Source organism: Giraffa tippelskirchi, chromosome 14 (assembly GCF_054371585.1).
Source record: "Giraffa tippelskirchi isolate mGirTip1 chromosome 14, T2T-mGirTip1v1.2.pri, whole genome shotgun sequence".
NCBI classification, from domain to species: Eukaryota; Metazoa; Chordata; class Mammalia; order Artiodactyla; family Giraffidae; genus Giraffa; species Giraffa tippelskirchi.
This window is the reverse complement of record NC_137288.1, coordinates 44,860,242-44,874,424: the sequence shown is the minus strand read 5'-3', so window position 1 is coordinate 44,874,424 and position 14,183 is coordinate 44,860,242. Positions and strand designations below refer to the sequence as shown.

General features: G+C 38.5%; 1 protein-coding gene across 13 annotated transcripts in view; it reads right to left on the bottom strand.

The window, feature by feature from the left end:
* The window catches only part of OSBPL1A (oxysterol binding protein like 1A), a 212,352-nt gene that overhangs the window by 139,953 nt on the left and 58,216 nt on the right, over window positions 1-14,183 (bottom strand). For 6 of the 13 annotated variants that reach the window (XM_081563211.1, XM_081563210.1, XM_081563213.1 and 3 more), the window contains 6 exons: window positions 11,737-11,798; window positions 11,596-11,640; window positions 10,673-10,746; window positions 10,495-10,558; window positions 4,395-4,493; window positions 2,452-2,574 (listed from right to left, as the gene is read on the bottom strand). In XM_081563211.1, the coding sequence (XP_081419337.1) occupies window positions 2,452-2,574; window positions 4,395-4,493; window positions 10,495-10,558; window positions 10,673-10,746; window positions 11,596-11,640; window positions 11,737-11,798 (467 nt within the window). Of the gene's footprint in view, window positions 1-1,922; window positions 2,115-2,451; window positions 2,575-4,394; window positions 4,494-10,494; window positions 10,559-10,672; window positions 10,747-11,595; window positions 11,641-11,736; window positions 11,799-14,183 lie in introns of those variants that run through there. The other 7 variants (XM_081563217.1, XM_081563224.1, XM_081563220.1 and 4 more) reach the window with 5 other exon arrangements.

Here is a 14,183-nt window from a genome sequence, read left to right as displayed (position 1 = left end):
CCAATGCAGGAGACACAGGTTAGATTTCAGGTCAGGGAAAACCCCACATGTCACGGAGCAACTAAGCCCATGTGCCACAACTGTCGAGCTTGTGGTTTAAAGACCAGGAACTGCAACTACCGAAGCCCACGAGCCCTTAGAGCCTGTGCTCCGCAATGAGAGAAGCCATCACAATGAGAAGCTGGCCCTCTGCAACCAGACAGTAGCCCGTGCTTGCTACAACTAGAGCAATGAAGACCCAGCACAGCTCCGAAAATTAAAAAAAAAAAAAAAGTTACTGGATTTTTCATTTATCTCCATTTCCTTTAAATGTAAACAGTCACATGTATCTAGTAGCAATCATATTAGACAGTAAAGTTCTATACCAACATCTGCTTGAATTTCTCTTCCAGTTTTTATTTGTGAAATATTTTTAAGTTGCCATGAAGGCAACGACTAATATTTTTGTGATTTGTCTTACACTTTCCTCCCTGTAGGCCAAACCTCAAGACAGTGACAGACTGAGGGCTAAGACAAAATGTTTTAAGTTTCTGAAAGCCCCTCATTCAAGAGGTACAATGGGACCAAGAGCATCATACGACATAGTCAATCTGTGTGGACACTCCCCTATACCTCTCAATTTCTTATAAGTCTACTTACTCGTCCAAAAGCATGTTGAGGGAATGAGGTTAATTTTATGTTAATTTAGGTAGTTTCAGAACATTCCAATCCGAGAGTTCTTCATTTCCTTTAGAAAGTCTATAGACATCTAGAATAGATCTATTTCATAAATTGGTCCCAGTATTTCTCTGCAACCTAAGAGTCCAAGGACTGCGGGTGTTCTGGAACGGGTCTACCACAAGCTACAATTCAGGCTCATGTTAGATTTTACCTTTTCTGACCAACCTCCAGAAATTGAGACAGAGTCAAGATTCCCACAATTAACATTCAACTTCTGCTAGAAAGAGATAAGTGTAAATCTGTAAAACCTCAAGTACTTAACACTGGCTGAAACTCTGACTTCAGGTGCTATAAAATCTAGAAGGCAAAAACCTCATGACTTTAAAGTTAACATAAGAACACAATATTCAACTAAGGAATGAAAGGTAGAGTTGTGCTTGATAACTCTAAAATTCGAAAATGAAGCTAAAGAAGAGACATTTCTTCAAGGAAGTTTTTTTAATGATATGCAACTTAGTATGCTTATATTTTACCTGTAGCTTCCATTAAAAAGGTCTTAAAATTACCATAATCCTGGGAAAGAAGTTGTAGTGCCTTGTAAGCCCTTCCAGGTTTTATTATTTACCCTTTTGCTGAGGGTACATAAATAGGGAAGGATTTCTTTTCACTTAAGGAACACTGATTAAAAGTTAAAATATTTAGCACAGTTTAAAGTTTTTACTTGTCTAACATGACTTTGGGTATAGATATTTAAACCTTCTTTATTTATTTGAACAGTTTTAATGTTATTTAGATGTTCCCATACATGTTACTTCTGCAAAGTTCACTAATCTGAAAATTATGTTTATGGTTGTCATGTTACAGATTCAGCTTTAAAAGAGACGGGATGCTGGTAAGGCAACAGTCAACTTCTAGGGAATGTCTTCAACAAACATGGAAGGGCTCAAATTTTTCCATGTTCTGTAATAAGATTAGGGATTGAAAATATCTGAATCTCTTATTTTAAGTTGATAGGATCCTTAAGTCAATAAAACACCTTAGATATTAGTAAACTTAAATTCACTAAAATTGTTGATGTAGAAACATTCAAATTCCGCAATAAATTCATTTCATTTAAAAAAGGATTAAATTTAGTAGGCAAATTCACATGTTCCGATATAATTATTTAAATCAAAACGCATTATCCTTTTGTAGTTCTAATTCTTCCAAACCCATTCATTTAAAAGGTATAGCCACAAAACTGATGCCAAGAAAAAAGATACCTATTTCATTTCAATTACTTATGTTGGTATGTCTCTATGGATGAGGCATTGATGTCACTTCAGATGAGGGCCTCTCCATTCATTACTGATGCTTTAACCTTACCTCTAATCAAGGAAGTTAGAGATTACACGTGCTTTTAAATAAACTACAGACCAGGGAAGGTATCACTATGGGTGCATTATTTAAACTCTGAAATATACAGTGAAGTCATAAAGGGCAGTAAGGCAAGCAATGCATGCCTCCCCTCCTGGCGGCAGCTTTCAAAGAGAATGACAATCTGATCACAGCATAAACATTTTAACCAAAAAGATATGCCTATCATTACAGCCTATTTACAGAGATATTTGATAGTTATTACCATAAGAGACACACTATAAGTAGCAGAAGAAAATTACTAAAAGAGTAATACTATTTGCATTGTGGACAGAAATCTTAAACTTCAAAACCTCATATTAAGAAGAAAAATATTCTTAGTAAAACCTGAGTGATAGAGTTAGTTGTACAGGTCAAGTTACATTTTCTACTTACCTCTAAGGATTCCTTCAAGTCTACAGCAGAAACTGCATCATCCTCTTCATCATCAGTCACTTGGTCTTGGGAACAGTAGTGCGTGCTGTAAGCAGAATGCTCTTCTATTGCTTCCAGCCAGTCCTGAGATAATCCAAGGATTTAAATAAGTGAAATACACTTTTAACTCGAAACACATATTATGACAACAACCAGAAAAGCATAAAATTTACATGGAGAAAAAAAATTATGGCTTCAAAAATACAAACCAAATTACACCCAACAACAAAATAACAATGCAGGTTCTCTTGTTCATGACATGTCTGGATAAAAAATTTTCCCAATCCTTTAAAAAACATCATCTGTAAGTTTGTATATTCATTCATATTAATATTGAAACACATTACATAAACAAAACAATGGGTGAAAATTTTTTCACTTAAGAATTATAGGTTCTTAACTCTGCTGAATAAGTTATTGCATAATAATACATCTAGCAACAATTTACTAAGCTGCCATCAGCACAGGAAGCATAAGCACAGATCATTTTAAGAGAGCCAAAAATTGCCCTGATGTTTTAACTTTTACTGTTTTTAAAAAATCAGTGATTTACAAAACAACGGAATGTTTGCCCTAAAAATACCTATCTAACTTCTACCTCATTTCTCACAGCATTTCTCAGGATGAAATCCTACCCTTTTATGAAACGTTAGGAGAGACATGGTTTGGATTGTTTAGTGTTCTCTGCAAGGCAAAAGTTAATCATTCCGGAAAACTTTTTTTTTTAATTTTTATTTTATATATTTATTTTTGGCTGCACAGGCTTTTGCTCTAGTAGCAGAGAGCAGGGGCTCCTCTCCAGTTGTGTGAGGGCTTCTCATTGTGGTGGCTTCTCTTGTTGCAGAGCACAGGCTCTAGGGCATGTGGGCTCAGTAGCTAAGGCTCCTGGGCTCTAGAGCACAGCCTCAGTAGGTGTTACATAGGATCTTCCTAGACCAGGGATTGAACCCACGTCCCCTGCATTGGTAAGCAGACTCTTATACACTGCACTACTTAGGGAAAAGTGAAAGTTGCTCAGTCATGTCTGACTCTTTGCAACCCCATGGACTATACAGTCCATGGAATTCTCCAGGCCAGAATACTGGAGTGAGTAGCTGTTCCCCTCTCCAGGAGATCTTCCCAACTCAGGGATTGAACCCAGGCCTCCTGCACTGCAGGTGGATTCTTTACCAGCTGAGCCACAAGGGAAGCCCAACAATACTGGAGTGGGCAGCCTATCCCTTCTTCAGTGGATCTTCCCCGCCCAGGAATCGAACCGGGGTCCCCTACATTGCAGGCAGATTCTTTACCAACTGAGCTATCAGGGAAGCCCACTACTTAGGGAAGGCCCTGGAAAACAGATCCTTTTAACCCTTTACATAATTTATAAAAAACAAGGTAAGTTTACCATACTGCCTTGATCTAAAGGAATATGGAGTCTCCATTAAATAACTACAGAATGAATTTTTGTCACATCAATCCCAATTTTCTTGCTTGCCGCTATCATTCAAATTACCACAGAGAGAGGCTGAGTGTACAGTGTAATAAATCAGAACACCTGGGCTGGAGCCAGGCTCTGGCACTTGCCAGCTGCACGACCATAAGAGGGCACTTCAAACTTATCGTCTTCAGTTTCCTCAACTATAAAAATTCAGGGGCAGACTGAATAATCATTTAGGCTTTTTTCTAAAACCACTAAGGGCCCCTTACTTTCACAGAACCAAAATCTTAAAAGAAGAGAAAATACCTGCAGGTACATGTTGATATGGATTTAATTCATAAGTCAAATTTCAAGAGTTTTGTATCATCACTCCCATTAAAAAGGCATAATCAACATGAAGGCAGATGTTAATATTGAGCCTATTTGATATCCTTTACGTCCTTAAATGTTGTTTTACAAAAGACAAATAAATCCATAAAATTACCTCTCTTGTCTGCTGAAGGCTGTTCTTGGGAACCCTGAAGCTATGAACAGTGTCATCGAAGCATTTAATAAAGAAGAGGCAGCTATCAGTGGATTTTACCTTGGATATAAAGAAGTCAGTAAGACAATACTATTCATGCCCATGAAACAGAACCCTTAAATGATCTACACATAAAATCAACACTATTAACATGACAATAATACCCAAGTAAACATTTAAAATACTGAGAAAAAAGTGATAATGTTGGGAGTATCAAATGCATTGTAGCTTATCTACATCAAGTCTGGCTTTCATATGCTTCATTACTCAAAGTAAATACTAATAATATACACTAGGTAATATAGTTTTTCCCTTAACCTATTAAATATTTAACATAGCATGCACTTGGGTTATAAAGTCCTTTAAATACCAGAGCTCCAGTTTCTTATTCATGCCACTCTCCTGAACATTTTGTTTGATGTGAGTACAGAAAATGAACTGCGTGTAAAAGCATGAGGAGTAGAAAAGGAAGAGCTGGAGTCTGAACAAGGGCTGGCCAACTCGATGGGAGAGCACGTCACCTTGCGACCAAGCTCAGCTTCCCAAGTGGCTCAGGTGGTAAAGAATCCGCCTGCAATGCAGGAGACCCAGGTTCGATCCCTGGGTTGGGAAGATACTCTGGAGAAGGGAATGGCAACCCACTCCAGTATTCTGGCCTGGAGAGTCCCATGGACAGAGGAGTCCATAGGGTAGCAAAGACTTGGACACAACTGAGTGACTAACACTTCCGATCCCCAAGACTGTTCACCTGAAGTAGCACAGTCCGGGGGGGAGACACAACAGCAGCGAGGGTGTACTTGGATAACAGTCTGTCTTTGCAAATTAAAAAAGCAAAGCTGGGCAGCCATAAATACTAGAGACAGTAGGGGAGTCCCCCAAAGGAAAGAGAGAGACGGGATTCCCCAACTCTGTTCACATCTCTTACTGATGTGCAGAAAACAGATTCCAAGCAGTCACTGGATACCACCTAGCTGAAGGCAGCCCAGAGCTGCTGTCTGAGAAACAGAGCTGACAATCCAAACCTAGCCACAAAAACGACCTGAAACAACGGAAATAACCCTCAATGGAGAAAAAAAATAGGATCCAGGTTCTCTAGAACTTAACATTAGTGATACAATCCAAAAAAGTGTACCACAGTCTCAAAAGAAATCTAATTAAAAGGCAAAAAATGTCAGAATGGTTAACAGGGACCCACACATACATTATCTACAAGAGACAGAAAATAAATATAAAGATATAGGTAGGTTCAAAGTAAGATATAAAAAGAGATATTATGCAAAGAGTAACCATAAGAAGGGCTGAAACGTTATATAATATCAAACAGAATAGATTTCAAAACAAAATACATTATTGCAGGAGATAAAGATGGCCACCACATAGTGACAAAAGGGTCAATTAATCAGGAAGATAACAATCATAAATATGCATGTGATCAATAATAGAAATAAATAATGCTACAAATATATTTGGAGTTTAAACACCATTCTCTCAGCAATTAATGCAATGAAAAAAAAAAGTCAGCAAGACACTAAAGATCTAAACAACACTATCAGCCATCATGACTGAATGTTTATAGGACACGCCAACAAGAGCAAAATACATGTTATTCTTTAGTGCATTCTCCACAATAATACATGTAGAGTCATCAAGCAAGTCTCAATAAATTTGACAAGATGGAAATCATATAGAAAATGTGCAATGACCAAAATGAAATTATAAATCACAAACACAATCAAGAAAACTCCAATTATTTGGAAATGTAACAACACATTCCAAAATGTCCATTGGTTCAAAGAAGAAATCACAACAGGAATTAGAATATATTTTGAATTGTATGGTAATTTGAATAATCTAAGCTTCAACCTTAAGAAACTATAAAATAGAGCAAATTAAGCCCAAAACACGGAGAAATTCTTTAAAATGATCAAAAATCAATGAAATAGCAAAAGCATGAGAAAAATTTCAATGAAATCAAGAGAATGAAATATGAGAAAAATTTCAATGAAATCAATCACTTCGAAAAAAAAAGTGACAAAGTGCTAGGCAGATTGATCTTTGAAAAAAAGAGAAAACATAAAATTACCAATATAAAAAGTGAAAGAGTGTATAACATTACCTATCACACAGACATTAAAAACATAAGGGAATAATATTACCCTAAGTTTTATAGCCAAAGAAAATGGACAAATTCCTTGAAAGGCAAAAATTACAAACACCAACCCAAGAAGGAATAGAAAAATATGAATAGCCCTATAGCAACTGAACAAGTCAAATTTGTAACGACAATCCTCTCCCCATACACACGCAAGCATCCTGGCCCATGTGACTGCACAGGCAAATTCTAGCAAGTGTTTAAGGAAGCAGTAACCTAATCCTATACAAACTCTTCTAGAAAACTGAAAAGGAACATTTTCCAGTTCATTATGTGAGACCAGATAATACCACAGGAGAAATGCAAACACCACAGGAGAAATATAAACCAATATCCATCATGAACAAAAAAGCAAAAATTCCTAACAAAGTATTTGTGAACAACATATTAAAATGGTAATATATCACAACCTCCTGAGATTTGTCCCAGAAGTGTAAGATTGCTTTTAACACCCTAAAGTCTATCAATATAATCATATTAACAAAATGAGTAAAACTATATGAGCACTTTGATAATATGGGAAGAGCATTTAATAAAGTTCAACAGATTTTCATAATGAGGACTCTCAGTTAGCTAGGAAAGGAGAAAGAACTTACTCAACCAGATTAAGGGCTTTATATGCTGAAGCCCTAATCCCCAGTGAAACCACATTTGGAGACAGGGCTTTTATAGGGTTTTATAAGGGGGTAATTAAGGTGAAATGAGATCATAAGGGTGGGACCCTAGTGCAGTATGACTGAAGTCCTTACAAGGAAAGAAAGAGAAAGCAGGGATGCCTGCACACAGAGAAAAAGCCATGTGAGGACAGAACAAGAAGGCCGCCACCTACAAGCCAAGGAGAAACAGATGCCTCAATGTCAGAGCTAAAAGTATAAAACTCTTATAAGAAAACATGGGAAGAAAGCTTCATGGCACTGCACTGGGAAGTGGTTTCCTGGATGTGATACCAACAGTCCAAGGGACAAAAGAAAAAAAACATAAATTAGACTAATAAAAAATGGAAATGTCTATGCAAAGAACATTAGCAGAGTGAAAAGACAACCTATGAAACTGGAGAAAATATTGCAAATATTTAAGTAAAAAAATAAGTATTTAAAAAAAATTAAATGTTCCTGATAAGGAGATAATATCTGGAATATACAAAGAACTCCTACAACTCAACACCAACAAGGAAACAAAAAACCTGATTAAAAAATGGGCAAGAGAATTAAACGGGCATTTCTCCAAAGACAATATACAAGTGGTCAATTAGTACATGAAAAGATGGTCAATATCACTAGTAATCAAGGCAATGAAAATCAAACTATAGTTAGATACCATTTCATACCTATTAGAATGGCAAAGAAACAAACAAAACCCTCTGAAATAAGTGTTGCAGTGAGGATGTGCAGAAAGTGAAGCACTGTTGATATGAACGTAAAATGGTGCAGGCGCTATGGAAAACAGTACGCAAGTTCCTTAAAAAATTAAAAATAGAATCACCATATGACCCACCAATTCCACACCGAGGTTTACATCCAAAAGAAATGAAAGCAGGACCTTGATGAGACATTTTCACACTCATGTTTATAGTAGCATTATTCATAACAGCCAAAAGGTGGAAACAGTTCAAACATCCATTAATAGAGGAACGGATCAAGATAATGTGGTCTATACATAACAGTGGAATATTATTCAGCCTTAGGAAAAGAAATCCTGTCACATGCTATAACATGGATGAACCTTAAGGACATTATGCTAAGTGAAATATACCTGACAATTACTGTATAATTCCACTCAGGTGAGATATCTAAAGTAGGCAAAGCATAGAAACAGAAAATAGAATGGTGGTGGCCAGGGGGTGGGGGTATGGGAAATAGAGAGGTGCTATTACACGTGTATCAAGTTTCAGTTCTGCAAGATGAGAAAGTTCTAGAGATCTGCTGGACAACAAAGTGAATACAGTTAACACTGCTGCTGCTGCTTAGTCGCTCAGTCGTGTCCCACTCTTTGCGACCCCATGGACTGCAGCCCGCCAGGTTCCTCTGTCCATGGGGATTCTCCAGGCAGTGGATTGCTGTTAGAGTGGGTTGCCACGCCCTCCCCCAGGGGATCTTCCCAATCCAGGGATTGACCCCAGGTCTCCCACATTGCAGGCGGATTCTTTATCAGCTGAGCTACCAGGGAAGCCCAGAGTTAACACTACTGAATTTAAAAATGGCTAAGAAGGTGAGCTTTACATTATGTGTATTTTACTAAAATTTTTTTAAAAAGATAAATTTATAGATGTAAACATCTATATTAGCAAAGAAAAAAGGTCTCAAATCAATGACCTAAACGTCTACCTTTAGAGTGTAGAATGTAAACGAGCCTACCTCATAGTAGTCACTCACCTAATGCCCATTACCTTCAATAGATCCATATGCGTTCATAAAGGCAGGCTTTAAGCATATGTTTATAGAAGAAGCAAAAACTATAAACAAGGTGAGGCACAACATAGCAGGATCTAAGCAATTCTAAAGAAGTTAAAGATCAGGCAATTTTAAAAGGATCAGGGGAACAACTTCTGCAATTTTTTCTATGAGAAAGAACAACAACCAAAAAAAGAAAGAGAAAGAGCCCAATTGAGGAAAAACCTTTGAGTTCTGTAAATGAATCAAAAGCTAGAACAGAGGAGAATGGCTTAGAGGCACCAACAAAAGAGAAGATTAGATGGCTGAGACTAGACAGCACTTCCTGGCCCTCTGGTCCAATGCAAGGGAGAAAGAGGTGTGAGGACACTAAGGGACCAGGTATGTAAGGAGGCTGGACTGCAGAGGCAAGTGACCAAGCCTGTGACATCTCAAGGGTGGTGCTGCTGGTCCCCCAGCAGTGTTCACATAGAAAGGTGGGCGCTGGGATTTTTGTTGTTTTTGTTTTTAAATGGTGCTATCAGTTTATTTTTGGCTGTGCAGCACATGGGATCTTAGTTACCCAACCAGGGATTGAACCCACACCCTGTGCAGTCACAATACTGGAACTGCAGAGTCTTAGCCACTGGACCTCCCGGGAAGTCCTGAGTCCTATGCTTTAAAAAAAGGGTGCACCGCTGTGGCATGTTGACAACCCTAAAGAAACAAGTGTGTCCAGGCTCCAGTCTCAGACTAATCTCCATGGAGGAAAAACTCTTTCTCCCGGCTGGTAAAAGTGAAACAGCCAGATGGGAATATGGAGAACCTAAACATCCTGATTTTGATACAGGCTTTAAATTTTACCACCAGAAAAATTTTCATTATCCAGATGTACCCATGTTCAAAGACACACATACATGCACATAGATATCTATGTGCATACACATGTGTGAATATATACACATACATATATAAATACACATACAAAATGGTAAACGTTCTGTATAAATGTTTTTGGATCATGCTTCTCTTATCCCACAATACACAAACTTTTTTTAAAAGTTGATTATAGTTTTTAATGGAATTCTACAACTTTACTTGTTCTCAAGTAAAAACATACGCAGTCATCCCTCAGTATCTGTGGATGACAGATATACAAGTAGAATACCAAAATCTACGGAAGCACAAGGCCCTTATATAAAATGGCATAGTATCTGCCTACAACTCTGGGTTGCTTTAAATCATCTCCAGATTATTTATAACACCTGTTACAATGCAAACACTACGTAAATAGTTACTGGTGCATGGCAAATTCAAGTTTTGCTTTTTGGAACTTTCTGGAATTTATTTTTCTTCCTGTATGGTTTCGATCCACGGGTGGGTGAATCAGCAGATGCAGAAGTCACAAATAGGGAGGGCCAAACTGCACACATGCTTTCCACCCCCAAGATTTTACAAAGCGGCATATTTCAATGACTGAGAGCAATCACTTGCAGGACTAAGTTCACAGTTTAAGCAAAAGATACGTGTGTCATCCTACCGTGCATACTGCTTGAGTTAGGTGTTTGCATCCCTGGCGATAAGTATTATGGACTGCATCGGGCCTTCAAAATAAATATAAATTATCAAGGCAAAAGGAAAAGAGATTAGTGAAAAGTTTTAATCATTCAAAATGTAGATGCTGAAACCCAGGAAGTATTCAACATCATAATACTTACTGTTTCCTATACCATGAGAGGACTCCGTGTTCTAACACTACCCAGAATAACCTCCAGCCAAAAAACCTTGAACTCTAAGGGAAAAACAACAAAGATTTTTCCAAGCTGATACATCTAGATTCAAATACTTGACTGATAAAAAGTAATTAAGTTATGAGAGTTCTATCTGAGCCTTTCATCTTGACAGCACCACTGCACACTCAAAAATGATCAAACGTTAACTAGAAACTGAGTGCAGAAATGCAAACACACCCTGCAGAGTGACAGGAGCAGAAGCAATGCCACATTGGTAAGATCAACAATGAACAGTTTATAGTTCTCACAACACTGTGCTAGGATATTTATAGGGAAATGGATCAGTTGTGGGCTTCAAAGACAATTTCCTCAAAGTTCTGAAAGAGCTTCTAAAAAAAAGAAAATTATCCTCAATTTTATACACTACAGACAGACATGTACATAAATATATAGAAGGAGCGCTGGCAAATGCAGAAGAAACTATGTGCTCCGAAATAGTTAATTCTAGAAAATAACTGGACTCTAAAACGCAAAGAAATTTTTATAACCAGAAAGATTTTACATGTGTGCTCTGTGACAATTTAAATATTAAATTCCTCCTACGTCTTCTACAGATCAATGTTCATAACAAAAATGATAGTGTAATCCTATCCTTAAGAAAAAAAATCCCTCCACTCTGCTCTGTACAAACTTGGCCACCTAATAGTGTCAGACCAACACAAGAGACAGTTAATTGCTACAATCACTGGATGCCTAATGAAGTCCAGCAGTATAATAATGGTTTACATTATAAGATCAAATAATTACTAAATCACATACTTCAGAAAATAATGAAAACAAATTTTAACAAGAGATCACCTAAGAAATCTTTTTTCCAGTATTATAATTAAAAACTCATTTCAACCTACCTTCCAGAGAGGACCTTCATATCGTTTCAAAGCTTTGTGTATGATCTATTAAAAAAAAATGTTTTCGTTAAAACACATCTATGTGTTTCAAGAACTCAAATTTTCTTTCTATATACATAAATGCAATCCATTACCACACACCTTATTACCAATAAGAACATGTTTCATTTCGGCACCCTGGGCAAGATCAAGAGGCTTCTGATCTGTGTAAAATACAAGGAAGAAAGCCATCAAGAGCTTAATTCTACTATAAAACTGATGCTGCTATGACAGTAATAATCTTTCCTATTTCATCAACTACGTCCCAAATCACCTACCTGAAGTTGCCATCTCAATTCTTTACAGCCTCTTTTTCTGTAACTATTAAGCCAGCAAATCAAAATAAACTCTGCACACTCTGGATAAGTTCTGTGATCATTCAGGCTTTCTTGCCTAAAGTTAATCTATCAGTTTCCTATGGCTGTTGTAACAAATTACCCCTGCAATGCAAGAGACATAAGAGACATGGGTTCAATCCCTGGGTGGGAAGATCCCCTGGAGGAGGGCACAGCAACCCATTCCAATATTCTTGCCTGGAGAATCCTATGGACAGAGGAGCCTGGCAGGCTACAGTCCGTAGGGCTGCACAGAGTCAGACATGACTGAAGCAACTTAGCACGCACGTTGTGGGTAAGTTAGTTCAGTTCAGTCGCTCAGTCGTGTCCGACTCTCTGCGACCCCATGAATCGCAGCACGCCAGGCCTCTCTGTCCATCACCAACTCCCGGAGTCTACCCAAACCCATGTCCATCAAGTCGGTGATGCCATCCAACCATCTCATCCTCTGTCGTCCCCTTCTCCTCCCGCCCCCAATCCTACCCAGCATCAGGGTCTTTTCCAATGAGTCAACCCTTCTCATGAGGTGGCCAAAGTATTGGAGTTTCAGCTTCAACATCAGACCTTCCAATGAACACCCAGGATTGATCTCTTTTAGGACGGATTGATTGGATCTCCTTGCAGTCCAAGGGACTCTCAAGAGTCTTCTCCAACACCACAGTTCAAAAGCATCAATTCTTCGACGCTCAGCTTTCTTCACCGTCCAACTCGCACATCCATACACAACCACTGGAAAAACCATAGCCTTGACTAGATGGACTTTTGTTGGCAAAGTAATGTCTCTGCTTTTAAATATGCTATCTAGGTTGGTCATAACCTTCCTTCCAAGGAGTAAGCATCTTTTAATTTCATGGCTGCAATCACCATCAGCAGTGATTCTGGAGCCCAAAAAAAACCAAAGTCTGACACTGTTTCCACTGTTTCCCCATCTATTTCCCATGAAGTGATGGGACCAGATGCCATGATCTTAGTTTTCTGAACGTTGAGCCTTAAGCCAACTTTTTCACTCTCCTCTTTCACCTTCATCAAGAGGCTCTTTAGTTCTTCTTCACTTTCTGCCATAAGGGTGGTGTCATCCGCATATCTGAGGTGATTGATATTCCTCCCAGCAATCTTGATTCCAGCTTGTGTTTCCTCCAGCCCAGCATTTCTCATGATGTACTCCGCATATAAGTTAAATAAGCAGGGGGACAATACACAGCCTTGACGTACTCCTTTTCCTATTTGGAACCAGTCTGTTGTTCCATGTCCAGTTCTAACTGTTGCTTCCTGACCTGCATACAGGTTTCTCAAGAGACAGGTCAGATGGTCCGGTATTCCCATCTCTTTCAGAATTTTCCACCGTTTATTGTGATCCACACAGTCAAAGGCTTTGGCATAGTCAATAAAGCAGAAATAGATGTTTTTCTGGAACTCTCTTGCTTTTTCGATGATCCAGTGGATATCGGCAATTTGATCTCTGGTTCCTCTGCCTTTTCTAAAACCAGCTTGAACATCTGGAAGTTCACGGTTCACGTATTGCTGAAGCTGGCTTGGAGAATTTTGAGCATTACTTTACTAGCGTGTGAGATGAGTGCAATTGTGTGGTAGTTTGAGCATTCTTTGGCATTGCCTTTCTTTGGGATTGGAACGAAGACTGACCTCTTCCAGTCCTGTGGCCACTGCTGAGTTTTCCAAATTTGCTGGCATATCGAGTGCAGCACTTTCACAGCATCACCTTTGAGGATTTGAAATAGCTCAACTGAAATTCCATCGCCTCCACTAGCTTTGTTCATAGTGATGCTTGCTAAGGCCCACTTGACTTCACATTCCAGGATGTTTGGCTCTAGGTGAGTGATCACACCATCGTGATTATCTGGGTCATGAAGATCTTTTTTGTACAGTTCTTCTGTGTCTTCTTGCCACCTCTTCTTAATATTTTTTGCTTCTGTTAGGTCCATACCATTTCTGTCCTTTATCGAGCGTTGTGGGTTAAAACAATATAAATGATTCCCTTACAGTTGGGGGAGGTCATGAATCCACACTCAGTTTTACTGGGCCTATAACCAGATTGCTGGCAGGGCTGCCATCCTCTGGAGACTTTTGGGGAGCATCTTTTTCTTTGCCTTTTCCAGAGGTTGCCTACATTCCCTTGATTCATGGTCCCTCCCTCCGTCTTCAAAGTGCATCATTCAGACCTCTGTTTACATTTTTTCTCTCTCAATATTCTGATGC